The sequence below is a fragment of the Marmota monax genome, unplaced genomic scaffold, assembly GCF_021218885.2.
Source record: "Marmota monax isolate L192 unplaced genomic scaffold, Marmota_monax_Labrador192_F-V1.1 WCK01_AAM20220418_F8-fsc00073, whole genome shotgun sequence".
NCBI lineage: Eukaryota > Metazoa > Chordata > Mammalia > Rodentia > Sciuridae > Marmota > Marmota monax.
The window spans coordinates 422,700-440,157 of NW_026692846.1; the positions used below are offsets into that span (position 1 = coordinate 422,700).

Below are 17,458 nucleotides of genomic sequence, written 5' to 3' on the forward strand. Positions count from 1 at the left end.
CACATTCTGCAGACACATTCAGGCTAAAGGCACACTTGGCTTTATTGACAGTCCTCCCGCCCAGTTCAGGCCAGGGTGCTGGGTGCCAGGCTAAGGTCCAAAAGGGGCAGTGCTGAGAGTACAAGAAAGACGGTGAAGCAGGGATGTGGGCCCAGACCATCAGCCAGCATTCCAGCCAGGGCACCCATCAGCAACTTGCCCAGCAGCTCCAGAGTGGCCAGGAGGCTATAGTGCGTTGCCTGGGGATGGGGTGTATGGTCAGAGCCTCAGGCCTTCCCAGCTCCTGGGTGTCCCTGCCACATCCCCTCACCTGAAGGGCCCTGGGTGCCAGCTGGCTGCAATGCATCATCACAGTGAAGGTGGCAGTGGTGACCAGGCCCCCCAGGAAGTGCTGCAGACACAGGCTCAGCAAGGCTGCTCCTGAGAGAAGAGAGGTCAGCAGGGCCCCAAACTCCCGGACCCTCCACCCCCAAAGCCAGCCCCTCACCTCTTAGGAGTGTGCCAGGGCCCACACTGGCCCCTGGAGTGTCCAGGTAGAAGAGCAGAGCAGTCTGGCAGGCCAAGCCCCCAAGGCGGAGCTGCAGCACTGACCTCAACAGAAGGAGTGGCTCCCTGGGGTTGGGGTGGGAGTGGGGAGGTTATAGGTCAGAGGATCTAGGACAGGGCCAAGGGTGAGGAGGGGGCAGGGCAGGCTGAGAAGGGCTTACCAATGCCTGGCCAGTAGGGCTCCACCCAAGGAGGATCCAGTGATAGAGCAGGCCACAGCACCCAAGCCGTTCCAGAGTCCCAGCTCTGGGGCAGAAGCACCATGGTCCAGTAGGAGGAGCGGAAATAGGCTGCCAGCGCCCTGCTCACCTGCAGAAGAAGCAGCAATCCCCATGCCTGCCCCTACTTCTCCCCACCTGGGCCCCTGCCCTGCCCCCATTATCCTGGGCCACAGGTGCTGGGAGAGAAATGCACTGGGCATTTGGTGGAGCCCAGGGTCAGCAGACAACAACACCAGAGCAACTCAAGGGGCTAGGACTTGGGCTGCAGCCGAGGGAGGACAAGAGGCAAGGCCAGGTTGCAGAACCCGGGGTGCTGCGATCCAGGCTGGGTTCTGGAGCCAGCCCAAGAAAGAGGGCGGCCCCTTAAGTGGGTCCCAGAGGCCTCGGGGACCCACCTGGAGCTGTCCCTGAGGCCCCGGTCCTGTTGTTGCCTGGCTTGAGACTTAACTCACCCAGCTTGTAGGTGAGCACAAAGCCTGCTGTCCACAGGGTCTCAGGAGCAGCCAGCAAATCCTGCAGGTGTGGGGTGTGCTCTGAGGGCTGAGGCCATGGTAGCTGGTGCAGCGCTGGTGCAGTCCAGGCCAGTGCCGCGGCCAGCCAGTAGGTGGCAGCCAGGAGCACAAAGACCAGTGGCCAAGATAGAGTGGGCGAGAGAACAAGCAGTCCGCCCCCAGCCAGCACTGCCCCCAGCTTGTAAGCGACCACCTGCACGGTGTTGCCGGGTCCCAGCTCGGCTGGATCCAGGAGCTGGACGGCCAGTGTATCCAGGGCTACGTCCTGCACAGCCGCACCAAGGTTCAGCAACAGCAGCAGCCCCATCACGGTGGCGGGCAGCGCGTCCTGGCTACCTTGGTTGGGAGGCAGTGCGGCCAGCAGCCCACATACTAGGCCTAGAGCCGCTGTGCTGAGCGTCAGCCAGGTCCGCGGGGAGCCCCGTCTGTCCACCAGTGGGGCCCACGCCAGCTTGAACAGCCATGGTGCATACAGACCTTTGGCTAGACCCACGCGCGTCAGGGAGAGGCCGCGGGCCCGCAGCAGGATAGGCAGCAGGCTGGACTGCAGCCCATAGGGCAGGCCCTGCACCAAGTAGAGACTGGCCAGCGGCAGCAGCTTTCCGTGCGTGGTCAGTGTCAGAAGGGCCCGGGCGGGCTCAGGCCGGGAGCAAGGCCCCGGAGGGGTCTGACACGGCATTGTCCCATCCGCACCGGGTCAGGGGCAGGGTAAGCTGGGGCCCGGGTGCGCGCGTTGAGGTCCTGGGGTTGTCGATACCCCAAAAGAACCAAAGCTGGGACAAAGCAGCCAGTAAGAACCAGGACCTCCACCCCGCAGGACTGCAGGCTCCTGCAGCCCGCGGCTCCCAGCGTGCTTTGCGCGGGGCGGGGCCTGGGGAGGCGAGTAGGCCCCTCTGGGCTGGGCCTCATGGCGCCTCCTCCACGGTACCCCCAGCTCCGTACCGCTGTCCCGGGGAAACCTTGTTGTTTCCCCCCCCCCACCCGAGCCGGAGCGGAGTGTGGACGCAAACCGTGGGCGAGAAGCCGCAGAAGCCCCGCGGCAGCCCGTGCCCCGCTCTGGAAAGCCGCGTGAGCCACCGAGATCCTGACCGGCCCAGAGCGTCGGCTCTCTGGCTCCCAGGCGCCCCTGGTGGCCAGCCTGAGCAGGGCGGCCCGTTAGCCCCAGCTCCTGATGCGCAGGAATCCGTGGTGGCCTCCACTGCCAGGGGCTGGCCTCCGGTATAGGAATCATCCTCTCCGCTCAGTGGTCACTAGCCCTGCCCCACCCCCTATTATCCGCTCTGCTCTACCAGTACCTCCCAGTATCCAGCCCCCTTGGAGAAGTGACCTGTCGACTGTGTTTCTGTCACTGGTCCTCCGCTGTGCTTGTGGCTTTAGCCCTCTCCCCAAGGTACTAGCCACCGAGGGCCGCGGAAGGCGGGGGTCTTACGTGAAAGGTCAGGGCCAGGGCTCAACCAGGACACAGCCAACCACACTGCCCCTACCCTCCGCTCCTGCCCCGCAATGAGGGGAGCCTGACCAATCTGGCCCAACCCTTCCTGACTCTGACCCTGAAAGGGAGACCCAAGTGCAGTCTCTGCTGCCCAGAGCTGTGCCCTCTGGGGATAAGGAAGCCAGGATGAGGCTGAGGAACCATCTCGAGCCTGGGCGTGGCGGCCTGAAATTCCAGCAACTCTCGCAAGTTTGAGACCAGCTTCAGCAAGACCCTATCTCAAAATTTATAAAAAGGACTGGGGATGGACCCTGGGTTCCAGCCCCAGTACCCTCCCCCCCCAAAAAAAAAAAAAAATGTCTCAAAGTCTGTGTATGTCTGCATGTAAGAAGGACAGCCAGCTTACGTCTGTGGCTTCTGAATCACTAGTGTCCCGTCACTTCCAGAGTCTTGGAGCCCAAATTTTCTCATCTATAAAACGGGACTACCATGCCTACCTCAGAGGAACACTGTTGCGGATCAAATACGATCCACAGCTGTGTTTGCAGGGTGCACCCAACGGGCCCTCCATCCTGTGTCTCAGAGGCAAGGACGCGGGACTTCCTCAAGGTACTCTGCCCTCAGCATCCCTTTTCTGCCTCCAGGCCTCCCAGTCAAGAGGGCTACATTTGCACTAAGATCTCCCCCTCCTCCTGCAGAACCCAGGTGGGCACTGCCACCTTGAGCCCTGTCACTCCCCAGTAGGAGAGAGCCCAGCCAGCCCCCTCCTGCTGGCAGAGGAAGAGTAGGGGTGAAGTACACACCTTTTTTCTTCTTCAGAAAAGGCTACTTTTTCTGATGGGGGTTCTCTGGTGCCACTGCCCCTGTGATTCACTATCAAGTCTCATCTCCTCCCTGACGGATCTGGGGCTGCCCCAGGAGGCACAGGTGGCCTGTCCTTACTGGTACCATTACCTGATTTTTATGTGACTTGTCAGACCAAGGGAATGGACAGCCAGCCCATGAGGTGCTGTCTCTAGGACTAGCAGGTGGATACTAGACAGGAGGGTCCTTCTCTGGGAGCCCACCTTGACCACTGCTCTCTGAAGATGGGCCCTGGTGTCCCTTAAGTGGGGTCCCCAAGCCTGCAATGAAGGTAGTCGGGGCAGCCAAAGGTGGAGTCATCACCCATGGAAGTGGGGCTCACCCCTCCAGAGTCATAACCACACTCAGCTTTATTAGGAACTGGCAGAGAGAGATGCCCAGCCCCCAAGGGGCAGCAGCAAGTTCTGAGGGGTCCAGAGACCACCAGGTCCCTGGGCAAAGTCAGTCCAGGCAGCCCAGCCTGGTCCCTGTGGTGGCCTCAGGAGTACTCCCGGGTGAACTTGGCATGAAAACGGCTCAGCTTCTCCAGCAGCAGTCGAAGCTTCTCCATGGGGGGCAGGATGGTCATCCTGGAAAGGGCAAGCTATAAGCCAAAGGGGGCACAGCAGGCACTGGCAGGCTGTGCGGGCCTGGTCTCACCGGAAGTGATAGGTGCCCTCCAGTTGCCCAAAGCCGCTCCCAGGCACCACGCAGATTCCGGTCTCCTCCAGGAGGCGCTGGCAGAAGAACATGTCTGGGGCCAGGCCGAGCTCCTGCGGTGTGGAGGGCGGTCAGAGCTCTATGCCCAGGCCTCCGCCCCACCCTGCCCTGCCCCACCAGACCTGAGCAAGCTGGACCGCCCGGGGGGGCAGCTGCACTCGAGGGAAGGAGTACATGGCACCCTGCACTGGGTTGCATCTGATGCCAGGAGTTTCATTGAAGACCTGCTCCGTGAGCTTGGCCTTGGCCGCCAGCTCAGCTAGCACCATTTGCCTCTCCTGCAGCCACGGAGGGGACAATCAGGGCACGGCAGGGACACAATAGCCCTCAATCCTTTTCCCAACTGGCTCGCCAGATGCCCTTGGCCTCATTTCCCTCACCTCCTGGAACTGCGCAAAGGAGGGGTCAGAGGGTGCTGGCGGGCTGACCACCATGTCCAGCAGGGCCTGGCCCGGCACAGGCGGGCACAGCCGCACACTCATCAGCTTCAGCATCTGCCGCTGCACTTCGGGGTCCATGTTCACCACCTCCACGTAGCCACCGCGGAACCCGCACCTGCCAGGTAGGGCAGGCGTCAAGGTCGAGGCCCAGCCGGGAAGAAGGGGGCAGGAAAGTGGCTGGAGTCCAAGAACCCCCCCCCCACCACCGGCCCACACGCACTCGCCCATGTAGCCCTTGGAGGCTGAGTGGAAGGAGGCAAGCTCCTGCTGCGTGGAGTACGGTGGGCCCATCTCGGTGAGCACCTTCTTGAAGGAGTAGAAGCGCGAGCCCTCTGCGTACACGTTGTCCTGGTACACCTGCAGGGGCGCTGTCGTCACGCGGCCGGCCGCTGACCCGCAGCCACCCTCCCTTGCGCATCCCTGTAAGCACCTCATCAGCCATCAGAAAGAGTCCCTCTTCGAATGCGAAGCGGATCACAGCCTCGATGCACTCCCGGGTCTGCACCTGCCCTGGGGACAGCAGCGCGGCCAGGGTCAACTGCGGGCACCCACCACCCCACCCCTGCTCATCTGGACAGTGGGGGTTGACTGACCCATTGTGGTAGGCCTAGGAGCATGTAGCAGCTGGAGGGGTCAGGGTAGGTGGGGCAGGGAGGTGGCGCACCGGTGGGGTTGCCGGGGTTGATCACGCAGAGCGCGCGTGGGCAGCAGTGGTCACGTGCTTGAGACAGCCTGCGCCGCAGCTCAGCCACATCGAGTGCCCAAGTGCGCTCCTCATCCAGGTAGTAGTCCACCTGCACCGCGTCCAGTTCGGCCAGAGTGGCCGAGTAGAGCGGGTACTGCGGGACAGGGATGAGCACGCCTGTACGCCGGCGGCCCTCACCAGCCACCAGCAGCTTCAGCACCGTCTGTGGGCAGGGGGAGGAGCGCAGTGTTGGCAGGGCCAAGGGGCTGCACCCGTCCCCTGCCCTGTGGAACCACAGTTGAAGAGCCATTGTGTCCTGCCGTGGCCCAGCCTACCACGATGGCATCACTGGCACCCGTGGACAGGAAGATGTTGTTGGGGTCAGCAGGGATGCCTCCATCTCGCCTCTCGATGTACCGTGCAACATCCTCACGGATCAGCTGGATGCCAGAGCTGATGCTATAGGCCCCTGGACTCCGGCAAGCAGAGCAGAGCAGACCCATGAAAGTGGCTAGTCCTCCCGCAACCCTCCCAAGAGATCCACCCTTCTCTGCTTCTTCCTGGGGCTTGGTCCCCGCCTGGCACCAGCACTCACCCAGGCTGTGGCCCCCGCATGCCTGCAAGATGCGCTGAGCCCTTCGTTTGGCATCCTCAGGGAAGTCAGGGCTGTGCAAGAGATCTGGGTGGACACAGAGGGCCAAGACCTGGGCGGACGGAATGATGAGGTCAGGGCACACTGATGGCTGGAGCCAGGGGACACAGGCAGTACAGGAGCCTCACCTGGCGGAAGAAAGTGATGGGCCTCTGCCCCATGGCCTGTGCATCTCCAATGTTGGCACGGATGACCTCGGTGAAGGGTTTCTTCACACCCTGGGAGGGAAAGGGAGAAGGCAGCCAGATTGGGCACCATTACCCCCACAGCCCTAGTCCCAAGTGCCACTGGGCCAGAGGCTGATCTAGTAGCCCAGGAACAGCAGGAGGGTAGCAGGGCCTCAGGACCGTACCTGGCGCAGCTCCTGCTCCAGCTCCAAGGCCCGCAGCACTATGGGGCCACGCACGGCGTACTCCACCTTGCGCACACACGGGTTCATGGAGTCCAGTGTCAGCACCTTCTCCCTCAGCCCATTCCGTGCAGCCCGGCTCTGGTCACCTACTCTCAAGGCCATGACTCTGCTCAGATCAGGCAGGAAGGTGGCTCAGGAGGTGGCAGGCCCAGAGGTGGTGGTGGGGGCAGCAGGGTCCAGGCTTGGGAGCTCAACGTAAGAGGACACCCGCTTCACTGCAGCCTACTGGCTCCAATGAAAGGGACAGAAAGGGCTGCAGGAGCTGGAGCCGCCTCGGCTCCACCCCATAGTCTGGGCACAGTTCTGCCCCAGGGAGGCAGAGGGCGTGGGTGAGGCAGCAGGCGGGGCTTGGGGTGAGTCCCAGTGCCCGCCCAGTGTCCCCATGACAGGAGCGCAGGAGACCCACATGGGGGGTAGGGAGAGACGGCCTTGGTGTTGGGGGAGGGAAGGGCTCAATGCCTGGGCCTAGTGGACCTGAGAGGTTGGCAGAGTTGGGTAGGGGTGACCCCTAAGGTGAGACTGCAGCCAGTAGCCACTGGATTTACCTCAGCAGGGCACTGCTGAGGCCTAGCCCTCTTGGCACCCCCATCTTTTCTTAGGCCAGCAGACAGACCTGTCTCCTAGGTGACAGCCAGACCTTAGGAATGCTGGGGGGGCTGGGGGGGACGAGTGAGGAGTAGAGACTCTGAGTTCCACCAGGGCAATGGCCATGGCCCAGAGACTACAAGAACACTGCAGCTGGACCTTGGTCCCTGATCAGCATTGCAAGGGGCTGGAGGGAGGAGGAGGGCTGCAGACAGGGCAGGCGAACCCCTTGCCCCAGGTGGCCCTCACACCCTTTCAACACACAGGAGCCTGGGGTTGCCCTTGGGGCCACACCCCAGGCATGGGGGTGGGTAGCCTGTCACCTTCCCTCCTTCCTGATTGGTGGAGAGAGCAGGAAGTAAACTGCGATAGGCCCCCAGAACCCCACCTCCACAGGCTCACAGGCCATTCCCAGGGTTTGCCTCTGCAGGCTGCCAGGCCAGCCAGATCCAAGGGTGAACTGACAGTCGGGAAGCCAGCCCTCTGAGCTGGGCAGTAGCAGCTGGTTAGACGGAAGGGGAGCCTTGGCTCCTCTGTTTCTGCAGATTGGGAGAGAAGCCACCAGGAGTTCTAAGTGGGGAATGCACGCGCGCGCACACATGCACACAGACACACACACACATACCTCTCTCAACTTGCACCTCTCAGTTCTGCTGCCACAATGGCCTCCCAATTCACAGGCCTGTCCTTTGGCCCTCACATCAGAGGACAGGTTAATATGAGCCCGGCCCCAGTCAGAGCCAGCCACTGCCTGACTTCTGGCATCAGGGCCCAAGTGGCAGCTGTGGTGGTAGGTGGACCTTAGGCAGAGGTACCGCCCCACTCACTAAATTTAACCAGCAGCTAGCCCCTGGCCCTCCCCCAGACCTGCTAAGGGCAGCAACCCTCCAACCACAGATGCTAGAAGGGCAGGCGGGCCCTGGACACTGAGCAGACCAGGTCAGTACCCAGCAAGGAGAGGAGGGTAGCCTAAACTCATACCACCCAGTGCGGGTGGCCATGCAGGGCTGCCTACTGTGGACAGAGAGATGATCTGGCAGTGCCCTCAGCCCTCCAGCTTGAGTCCCCTAAGGGCCCCTTCATCCTTACACATTGTACCCAGCCAGCTCAGCGCCTGAGTGGCCAAGTGCTTGTCACCTACACCAGCCCAGGCACAAGTTGTCAGCCAGGGCCCAGGATCAGGGCAACAGGCCACGAATTGGGGAACCACTGCCCCTGGGAAGTGCCTGATGCCGGCCGTGCCAGATTTGCTCTACTGGCTCTGGCCCAGGAATCCTGGAAAAAATACGCCCTCCCTTGGCAGGTCAGGACTCCTGCCCCTTGGTATGGTCCCCCTCAGCTCTGGCCCGAAAAGAGCTTCCTTCTGAAGTACCCTACTGCCCTCAGGAAAACAAAGAGTTAACAGTGCTTCCAGGAAGTCGAATATGGCAGGGAGGGTGTGGGGAAGGCCAGGCTTCTTGCCCAGTGGCCCTTGGGCCTCCCTCCCACACAGGGGCCAGGCCTCTACTTGCGAGCCCCAGCACGCACCTACAGGCCTGAGTGCTTGCTCGTGGGCATGGGCGGCACCTGTCCAGCAGCACCGCCTGCCCCTCCCCAGCGGAGACACTGGAAGGCTTGACGACAAACACCCCTTTATCAAGCGTCACAGGACAAACACTCTGCAGCAGATGCCTGCAGATACGGCTCTGCCTAAGGTCCATCCCCAACAGAGAGTCCACTGTCCTGAGGGGTAGAAGCTGGGGAAGACTCTGGTGTCTGCCCACCTGCAGTTCCAGGGCACACCCTGAGTGGGCCTCCAGGGCAAGCCTCGGGCTGGCCTGGAAATGGGTACAGCCCCTCACATGAGCAAGCAGCATGGCCTCTTCTCCATCGGGGCCTCCTCAGATGGGGCTGTGAGCTTGAGCAGGGGTGGGTCCCCGCCTGCCCTGAAGCCGCAGTCCGGCTGGGAGGACACGGGGTCAGCAGACAAGCCAGATTCAGGGGCCTCAGGCCCCTCAGGCTGTGGTCGCAGGAGCTTGGCAGCAGCCCGCTGGCGTTTGAGTTCGGCCAAGGTGTGGTGGGCCTTGTCCCGGACAAGGGTGTCTGGGGTGGTACTCTCCACAGGGCTCAGCTGGTACGACACACTCCGGTCCAGCCGCTTGGAGTACAGGTGCCGCCCTGGGGGGCCCCCTACTCGGCCATTGTGGGACCTGGCCACCTCAGGGTCATCTTCCTGTGGGCAGAATCAGGGCCCAAGGCTGTCAGGAGGCAGCTCCTCTTACTTGCCCTGGCCTCAGGATCTAGGCTACCTGGTTGTAGAAGAACAACCGTGAGGGGCAGGGGGACAACAGCCCAGCCCTGAGGAGCATGGCCCACCTAGGGGCACAAGGTCACTGGTCCTCCCAGCTCCACACTGGACCAGTGTGAATGGGAAACTCACATACTGATGCCAGGTCACAGCCTAGGACCCATGCCAAAGCCACGTGGAAGGTGGGTAGCACAAGGCCAGGACTCTCACCTCTGGGGGTGGCAGCCAGAGCTCTGCGTCTGTCTGGTGATCCTCATCCTCCTCCAGCGGCTCTGGACTTGGGGGTGGTGGCTGCTGCCACACGATGGCCTCCTGGGCATGCTCCTGGCGGTACAGGTCGGTGCGCTGGGTCAGGCTCACTCGCCTCACCACTTTCCTGGAAGGCCGGGGTGTGGTGGAGGTGAGAGGGGACACCAGCTGTCCCTCAGACCCGGCCTAGTTCTGCTGGCAGCTCCACCTGCAGGCTGACATCCCATCCATCCTGAGGCACAGCCGGGGTGGGGGCTGGGCATGGACTGTGGGGCAGCTCACCCGCGGCTGCCTGCACTGGAGGCGCGGCGGCGCAGCAGGGAGCGCTGGCGGCCCTGGGCTCGCAAGAGTGCCTCCTGCTTCTGCTTCAGCTGCAGCAGCCTGGCCCGCACCTCCTCATCACCACAGACATCTGAGAGATGACCACAAGCGTCACAGGGGCCCTCCCTGCCTGTCCCTTCCCCCAGGTGGAGGCAGCCCTGGAGCTCACCAAGGGGTGTCTCATCCGTCAGGGATCTCCCATTCAGGTCGGCCCCGTTTGCCACAAGCAGCTCCACCAGGTGCACCTGCAGGCCAGCCAGTGGGGGCTGCTGAGGGCTTGAGCCGCAGCCAAGAGCCCGCTCAGCATCTGCTCCTGACCACACTCACCTGTCCCCAGTAGGCGGCAGCGTGCAGCGGCTCCCAGCCGTCGAGGTCCTTGGCACTCAGGCTGGCTCCATGCTCCAGCAGCAGGGCAGCTGCCTCACTGAACCCACTGGCGGCGGCCATGTGCAGCTGCAGGCAGGCCACCCCGCCCTGAATCCCAGTCCCACACCCACCCAACAAGCCCCCAGCCCCTGAACAGACCCCCTCCACGTGGCCAAGTCCTCACCAGTGTGGCTCCATGGTCCAGCGGGTCATTGAGGTCAGCCCCAACATGCAGAAGGCTCTGGAGGTCCTTCAGCATGAGCAGCTCTGGCACGGCCCGGGCCTCCTCAATGCTGTCCTGGGTGATGCCTGTGGAGCAGCAGGCTCAGAGACGGAATGCCCAGGCCCACCCGAGCAGGCAGGCACAGCACACTCACCCCTGTGGGCCATGGCAGTCTCCAGGCAGTCCAGTGTCTGCTCATCCTCACACAGGTCATAAGGCATGTTCCCATCAGTGTTGACTGCCAGGAGATCAGCACCCCTGCAGGGAGGACGGATGAGAGCTGCCGGCTGCTCAGTCCCCTTTCAGCAAGTCCTCCCTGAGCCTCGGACTGCCTTCAGGAAGTGCCAGCAGACATGGGGAGGACTCGTAGGTTCTAGCTGCTGTTGGGAGAGGAAGCCTCTGGGCTCATCTGGCAGCCCCTCAGCTCTGGATCTTGTTCCTCAGGCAGACAGGCCATCCTGCAGTCTACCCATCTGGGCTTCAAGGCCCAAGGCACCCGTCTGTCCCCCATAAATACAGGGTACACCTGCAGGAGGTACGCAGCACTCTGGGGACCCCAGGGAGAAGTGAAGCAAGAAAGCCAAGCAGTTGCTGATTTTGAGCCCACAGATCAGGGGAAGCAGGCCTGGGGGAAGGGGAGCTTGGGGGAGCAAAGGACACAGAGGGGCTGCCTAAGGTTTGGAACCCACCTGCAGCCTGTCACCAGCTCCAAGGGGAGCCTGGGGGCCTGTTTGCTGCATGGCTACTGCTCTACTCAGAGGAGGCACTTATGTGTGATGGCAACAGCCAGTCACCCACACGAGGATCTCTGATCTACTGGAGAGGCCCAGGATGGGGGGAGGAAGGACAGGCTCCTGAACCTGAGGAAGCCACTAACCTCCTCTGCTCCATCCTCCTCCCATCCCCCAGTACTGGGGACTGAGCCCAGATGTGCTTTAACACTAAGTAAAATCCCCAGTCCTATTTATGTGTGTGTGTGTGTGTGTGTGTGTAACTAGGGATTGAACCCAAAGCCACGTCCACCCTTGGCAAAAGCTGAGCTACATCCTCAGTCCTTTTATTAATTGTTACTTTTTTATTTTTTATTTTTTTACTTTAAAGGGCTGGGGATATAGCTTAGTGGTAGAATGGCTGCCTAGCCTGAGATCCTGAGTTTAATCCCCAATACCACCAAAACATTTTTTTTTAATCTTTGAGATAAGATCTAAGTTGCCCAGGCTGGCCTTGAACTTGAGATCCTCCTGTCGCAGCCTCCCAAGTAGCTGGAGTTACAGGGCTTACCACCACTCCCCACTCCACCTTCCTTCCTGTTGGAGAAAAGTCCTCACCAATACCCACGCACACCCTCCGAGACCCACCTGGCCTCTCTGCTCCCCTTACCCCCTTATTCGTTCTACCCTCAACCCTAACCAGAATGGCATTTCTCAGGGGAGACCATGAGAAGGCCCTCCATCCAGAGCTGGTGGTCCAGCCTACCAGGTGGGCCCAAACTATCCCCCAGGGGTCTCAAGCAGGATGGACAGAGGTGAGGACACAGGAAGCCAGGACCTGACCAGCTTCACAGAATAGCCACATGAGCTGCCATCTGTGAGAAAGCCCCTCCATGATAAAGGCCCAATGGACACTACCGGGCAATGAGAAGCTCCACCAGGTGCAGGTGGCCACAGGTGGCTGCAGCATGCAGGGGGGTCCAGCACTCGCTGTCACGGGCATTGACGTCAGCCCCAGCCTCCAGGAGCTGTTGCACCATCTCTCGGAAATCATCAATGCAGCACTGCAAACACACAGCCTGAGTGGCCTGAGCCCTGCCAGCCCCTGCCCTGCCCACCCCGCACACAGGCTGACCTGGTGCAGTGCTGTCAGCCCATCCTCATTGGCCAGGTCGGGGCTGACTCCACTCCTGAGGAGCTGGCGGACTGTAAGAAGGGGGTGGTGACGTCTGGGTGAGGCCTTGACTGGCCTACGCCATCCCTGGCCCAAGGCCACCTGGGCCCATGATGCTGATGCCCAGGGATCAGGGAAGGGAGAAGAAGACTGGTGTAGATGGCAGGAAGCATGCAGACTCAAGGAGCCTGGGGTGTCTGTCTGCCCCAAATAGGCCGCACACACAGCAGCACCAGCCCCTCTCCTATCATGACACCCAACCCCTAAGACGGCAGAACCGGCCCTCCTGTGAGACCGCTTGCCGGTGATTCCACCCTCAGCTCCCAGCGTAGGGGCTTACACTCCTCTGATCTTCCTGATGTTGAGCCCAGCCCCTCAACCAGTGCCTGTCCCTGCCCTTGCTCCCCTTCAGACCACGCTATCGCCAAGGTCCCTGGGGTCCTCTCTGGCCATGCAGCAGTAAGACACGGCTCCTTGTGGTCAGGCCTGTGGCACACATGGCACCCTTCTCCACAGGTCCCCTCTCAGCCTCCAGGTCTCAGGAGGGCTCCTGCACTGTCACTGCCCACTCCTCCTCACCTCTGCCCCCAAAAGACACAGGAAGAGCCCTTAAGAAAAATCAAGAGGTCTCCTCCCCAGACTCCAGAGCCTTGTACTCAGAGGGTCACAAATACGAGGCATGGAGAGGAAGAGGGGCTTGCAGAAAGGTCAGGCTGGCATCAGGCTGGGAAGGCTCCAATGGAAAGGAAGGAGTCAAAGGGAACACTGACGGCAGCGGCGAGAGGGTCAGCCGTGTGGGCTCCGGGTCAGCTTGCCCGACTCTTGCAACTGGAGGTAAGTATGAGCACCCTCCTCTGCAGAGGTGGGACTCAGGGAACAGCTGGCAGAGGCCAGGGCGCTCACCCACAGCCTAGCATCCTTACAAGAGGCGGTGAGAGTTGTCAGCCTGCTCAGCCCCACACACTGGATGCTTCTGCAGGCCCTGATGGGCGCCCCCTGCAGCCTGGTACTCTCTCAACTGGCCTGCCTCACAGCAGGACCTTTTGCATGAGGCCTCTGCTGAAGAAGAGCTGTCTCAGTGGGGGTTGTCCTAACCAGAGACCCTGGTTGCCCTGTGGCTAAAGCCCAAGAGTGCTGGACGGGCACAGGCCCAGCCCAGAGCCCAACACACGATGAGGCCACGCCCACATGGATGGGAGTGCCATTGTGTACCACCCTGGGACAAGTGCACTCACCTTCTTCCAGGTCATTTCGGGCAGCAGCTTCCAGAAGGACAACGCTGGGAGGGAAGACAACTTGCTTCGGGGGCCCTCGGCCAGCTGCCTCCTTCTGCAGCTGCCTCCACTTGCCTTTTTTGGCCTGGGCCTCCTTCTCAGCCTGGGCCCAGATCTTCACCTGCTGGGCACGCCGCTTCTGGGCATGCTTCAGCCGCTCCTGGGTGCTCATCTTGCCCACCATGGGCATCTCTGCCAGTAGTTCCAGGTGCTCAGCCATGGTCGGGGGTGTCTACCCACAGGGCTGCTTGGGGTACCACAGTGCAGGGGATGGGGGTCAGACCAGGCTTGAGTGGCAGAGCAGCTGGCTGGACTGACACCTCTGAGGGCATTCCCTTCCTGAGGCTTGTGCCCTTGGCCCCTGGCGAGGCTGTGATCAGGCCCAGGCAGCCCTGAGGGGCACAGCCCAAGAAGGAAGGGCGTGTAAGGATACCACAGCTGGTCCCACGCAGGCCTGGCCCCTTGGTTGCTCAGATAGCAGGGTCTCTACACAGGCAGCACCTCACTTCCCTTTTGAGATCAGGGTACACCTATTGTGGGACGTAGCCCTAAGACCTGGCTGGACTCAGTCCAGGGTCTGAAGCTAATTACCCAGATAACAAAGCTCTAGCTTCCTGGTACCTTGCCAAGGGAGAGGGAGGGCAGGGCCAATCCACAGTGGGCCCTGAGAGCCCCTTGGAGCTTCTGCTCTTTCTAGGCCTCAGGAGCCTGGCTGGGGTCAAGGAGCAGTCATGGCCTGGCCCTGCCTGCACCCTCCTGATGGTGCTCCAGTCGGCACAGCAGGACCAATGAGGTGGGCCACATAAGGTCAGCCCTAGGCAGCCAGGGTACAGAGGACACAAGGCGCCTGTCAGTGTGTCTTCAGGGGAGCCTCCCCTTTTGGCAGCCACATACACCTGAAGAGCAAATAAGGAAGCACATCAAGGCCAGCTCAGAGGGTGGGGCAGAGAGGCTCTGGTGAGACCACTCCCGGCCACCCTGGGGTCCTGCCTTGTGTGGGGCCACCTTCTACCTGTGGAACACAGTGCAGGGCAATGATCCTTGGGGGGCTGCTCAGCTCTCACACTTAGGAAAGGCAGGATGAAGGGCACCTCAGGCTCCCTACCCACCCTCTGCAGGATGCCCAGGCACACCGCTGGGAGCAGAGTCAGGAGCACTGCCCACAGGCAGCCATCCCTGTGTGCTGTGTGGGCAAAGTCTGCCCTGAGTCCCTGCTTCACGCCCTGCCTCCTTGATCTTGGCCAGTGATGAGCTCCCCAGCCCCTCACTCTACCAAATGCTCCTGCTCCTTGCCAGGCTCCCTGACCGGGCCAGCCAACACTCCAACCACCCTGGGAACCTGGGCTGTATGGTTACAGGCACAGGTGACCGACCTGGCTGGAGGTCTACAGGGACCAACAGGCAAACAGCTTAGGCTGTAAGCTGAGAGGTACAACCTTGCTGGAGTGCCCATCTTGGCCCCTTTCCTCGCAAGCCATGGTCACCCACTGCTCTGTTCCTCAGAAGGAACAGTCACACACTGCCCAGAATCCTATTCTCCACACAGCCAGGCCTCTCGGCAACCTAGACACTAACCCCATTTCCCCCTAGCCAAGGGTCTCAACAAACACCCCTTTTGCCTTGAAGGGGACTGCGACGCCAGATGCCGCTAGGCTGGCCAGGTCCCTTCTGACAGGTCTGACCTGGTAGAGTTAGCCCCTGTGAGCTTGGTCTGAGTTTCCTAGGGGCAGAACCAGTAGGGCCCTTAGCCCTGGACTGGTGTGCTCTCCGTAGGTCAAGAGGTTTCCCAACAGAACTCTGCTGTGAGCAGCCTGCTCCAAAGTTGGCCACCACTGCAGACTGCTAGGGCCAGGGCTGACGTAAACCAGCCCAACACCCTGCCCAGACTCCCCAGTCCTGCTGTCACCCTCTCAGGTCCATCATCCCTACTCAAGACAACCAGGCTGGGTTCTGCAGGTACCCTGCTAGCTCCTCCAGCATAAGGACAAGGATTCCAGACCCTGCCATGTGACAGAGTCCTCCCTGCTGCCACCCATGGTAGATATCCTCCTCCCCAACAGGGCTGACAAGGTGGGACCTGCATCTCTCTGTCATCAGGATTCTGTCAGGGAAGTGGCCCCAGTCTGCCCCAAGAGGTCACAGCAAAGAGGGAGGCCCACTGCCCTGCCTGCCCCATCTCTGTCCAATGAAGGTAAAGAAAATGATACAAGACCACCTGATCAAATAGCCACACCCACCCCATCACTGGGTAGAAAGATATATATATATATTTTTTTGCACTGGCAAAATTGAACCCAGGGGTGCTTAACCACTGAGCCACATCCCCAGCCCTTTTCATGTTTTATTTTGAGACAAAATCTTGCTAAATTACTTAGGGCTTCACTAAGTTGCTGAGGCTGGCTTTGAAATTGCAATTCTCCTGCCTCAGCCTACCAAGCTGCTGGGATTACAGGCATGTGCCACCAAGCCTGGCTGATATAAAGATGTCTGATGCTTTTGTCCTACAGAAGAAAAATAATCTGAGGACAGCAACCACTTTCTCTTGTGTGTGTGTGTATTGGACTAGGGACTGAACCCAGGGGCTCTCTAACACTGAGCTGTACCCCAATCCTTTAAATAAATAAGTAAATAAATATTTACACATTTATTTGTGTGTATATGTATGTGTGTGTGTGTGTGTGTGTATATATATATATATATATATATATATATTTTTTTTTTTTTAAATACGACTTGCTAAATTGCCCAGACTGACCTGGAACTTGAAATCCTTGTGCTCAGCCTCCTGAGCAGCTGGGATCACAGGTGTGGCCACCATGCTGGCAACAACCATTTTTCAAATGGAACACAGCTGACTTTTAATGTTCTCATTCTGAGGCCCCCTCAGGATGCAGCATGAACCCTCTGGCTGCTATGAAAAGAGTGAGCATGGGATGCTCTGTCTTTCCCCATATGGCTCCCCAAAACAGTCCCCACCCCTGGATGCACCCACCTTGCTGAGCTCTCTGCTGGAGGCTGACTGAGCACAGTCTCCACCTGAGCTAGGGTCAGTCCCTACCCTGCTTGACTCCTTCCTCTGAAAGGACGTGCCCAGAGAGCCCAAGGAGGCCCAGGCCCACCGTGAAGGCACCCACCCCAGACAGTCGCCTTTCAGGGGTGTCCAGCACCCACCTCCACCCAGTAAAGCTATAAACTCCAGTGCCCTCGTTCCCCAGATGCTGCCTGCCTATCCGTCCTCCAGAAGCCAACCTCAAAGTGGGCAAGCCCAACAAATGGCCACCACACCACAAATCGTCTCCAAGCCTCCCTGGAATGTCAAACAGATAATCTGGTTGACTTATTCTAGTTCTCAGCTCCAAGCCCAGGCAAGCTGCACAGAAGAGTGGAACCCCGTGGGGAGTAGCCTCCCAGATGGATATTGGCCGCATCCCCACCTCTCAGCCTCCCACCACTGAGCCACCCCTAGACTGCAGAGAGCACCATGGGGCAGCATCAAGGCAGCACCCAGATCCAGCCCAGGCTCCAACGGTTCTAGGATGACCTGACTTCCCTGGCCTGATACCCTCAGCACCACCCCACCCTGCCCCCAGCCACAGCCTTCCTCCAGCAGGTCCTCGCCATCATCCCCACGCCTAACCCAGAGCTGCCCTGTTAACTGCTCCACCACAGTGTCTCACACACCCACCTCAAGACCCCCACTGTACAGTGAGAGCCCAGAGTCTGATGGCTATGAAGCACAAGTCACCTTATTTGTCCAGAGACAGGGACGAGGCAGGTGGAGGTGCACTCTGTTCACAGAAGGAAAG

The 17,458-nt window shown here is 60.4% G+C and overlaps 3 protein-coding genes and 1 long non-coding RNA gene across 8 annotated transcripts; 1 reads left to right on the forward strand and 3 right to left on the reverse strand.

Moving 5' to 3' along the window:
- Positions 1-24: 24 nt before the first annotated feature.
- Mfsd3 (major facilitator superfamily domain containing 3) lies at positions 25-2,303 on the reverse strand. Its single transcript, XM_046449259.2, has 5 exons — positions 1,220-2,303; positions 708-855; positions 488-612; positions 311-420; positions 25-239 (listed from the first exon to the last, which is right to left on the reverse strand). Exons 1-5 carry the CDS (start codon positions 1,956-1,958, stop codon positions 66-68), a joined length of 1,296 nt encoding a protein of 431 aa, XP_046305215.1. The 5' UTR covers positions 1,959-2,303; the 3' UTR covers positions 25-65.
- Positions 2,304-3,907: 1,604 nt separating this feature from the next.
- On the reverse strand, positions 3,908-7,829 carry Gpt (glutamic--pyruvic transaminase). Of its 3 annotated transcripts, none has more exons than XM_046448982.2 (12): positions 7,674-7,829; positions 6,404-6,569; positions 6,180-6,269; positions 5,995-6,103; positions 5,735-5,868; positions 5,379-5,622; positions 5,145-5,224; positions 4,935-5,071; positions 4,655-4,829; positions 4,397-4,552; positions 4,215-4,327; positions 3,908-4,144 (listed from the first exon to the last, which is right to left on the reverse strand). In XM_046448982.2, the coding sequence occupies exons 2-12, from the start codon at positions 6,563-6,565 to the stop codon at positions 4,054-4,056; spliced, it is 1,491 nt and encodes a 496-aa protein (XP_046304938.1). In that variant the 5' UTR covers positions 6,566-6,569; positions 7,674-7,829; the 3' UTR covers positions 3,908-4,053. The 3 variants fall into 3 exon arrangements, with proteins under 3 accessions (XP_046304938.1, XP_046304940.1, XP_046304939.1); XM_046448984.2 differs by lacking the exon at positions 7,674-7,829 and adding an exon at positions 7,451-7,587; XM_046448983.2 differs by lacking the exon at positions 7,674-7,829 and adding an exon at positions 7,437-7,566.
- On the reverse strand, positions 6,443-13,872 carry Ppp1r16a (protein phosphatase 1 regulatory subunit 16A). Of its 3 annotated transcripts, none has more exons than XR_006852587.2 (11): positions 13,614-13,872; positions 12,340-12,410; positions 12,123-12,268; positions 10,649-10,752; positions 10,456-10,580; positions 10,233-10,358; positions 10,075-10,150; positions 9,867-9,996; positions 9,546-9,711; positions 8,812-9,260; positions 6,443-6,569 (listed from the first exon to the last, which is right to left on the reverse strand). XR_006852587.2 is itself a non-coding variant. In XM_046448981.2 (10 exons), the coding sequence occupies exons 1-10, from the start codon at positions 13,870-13,872 to the stop codon at positions 8,886-8,888; spliced, it is 1,578 nt and encodes a 525-aa protein (XP_046304937.1). In that variant the 3' UTR covers positions 8,663-8,885. The 3 variants fall into 3 exon arrangements, 1 of the variants encoding a protein (XP_046304937.1); XR_006852586.2 differs by lacking the exon at positions 6,443-6,569 and adding an exon at positions 7,460-7,587; XM_046448981.2 differs by lacking the exon at positions 6,443-6,569 and having other exon boundaries at positions 8,663-9,260.
- LOC131424343 (uncharacterized) lies at positions 7,923-16,291 on the forward strand. Its single transcript, XR_009227167.1, has 2 exons — positions 7,923-7,987; positions 12,895-16,291. It is a non-coding gene; the product is annotated as an uncharacterized LOC131424343 (long non-coding RNA).
- The last annotated feature ends 1,167 nt before the right edge of the window (positions 16,292-17,458 follow it).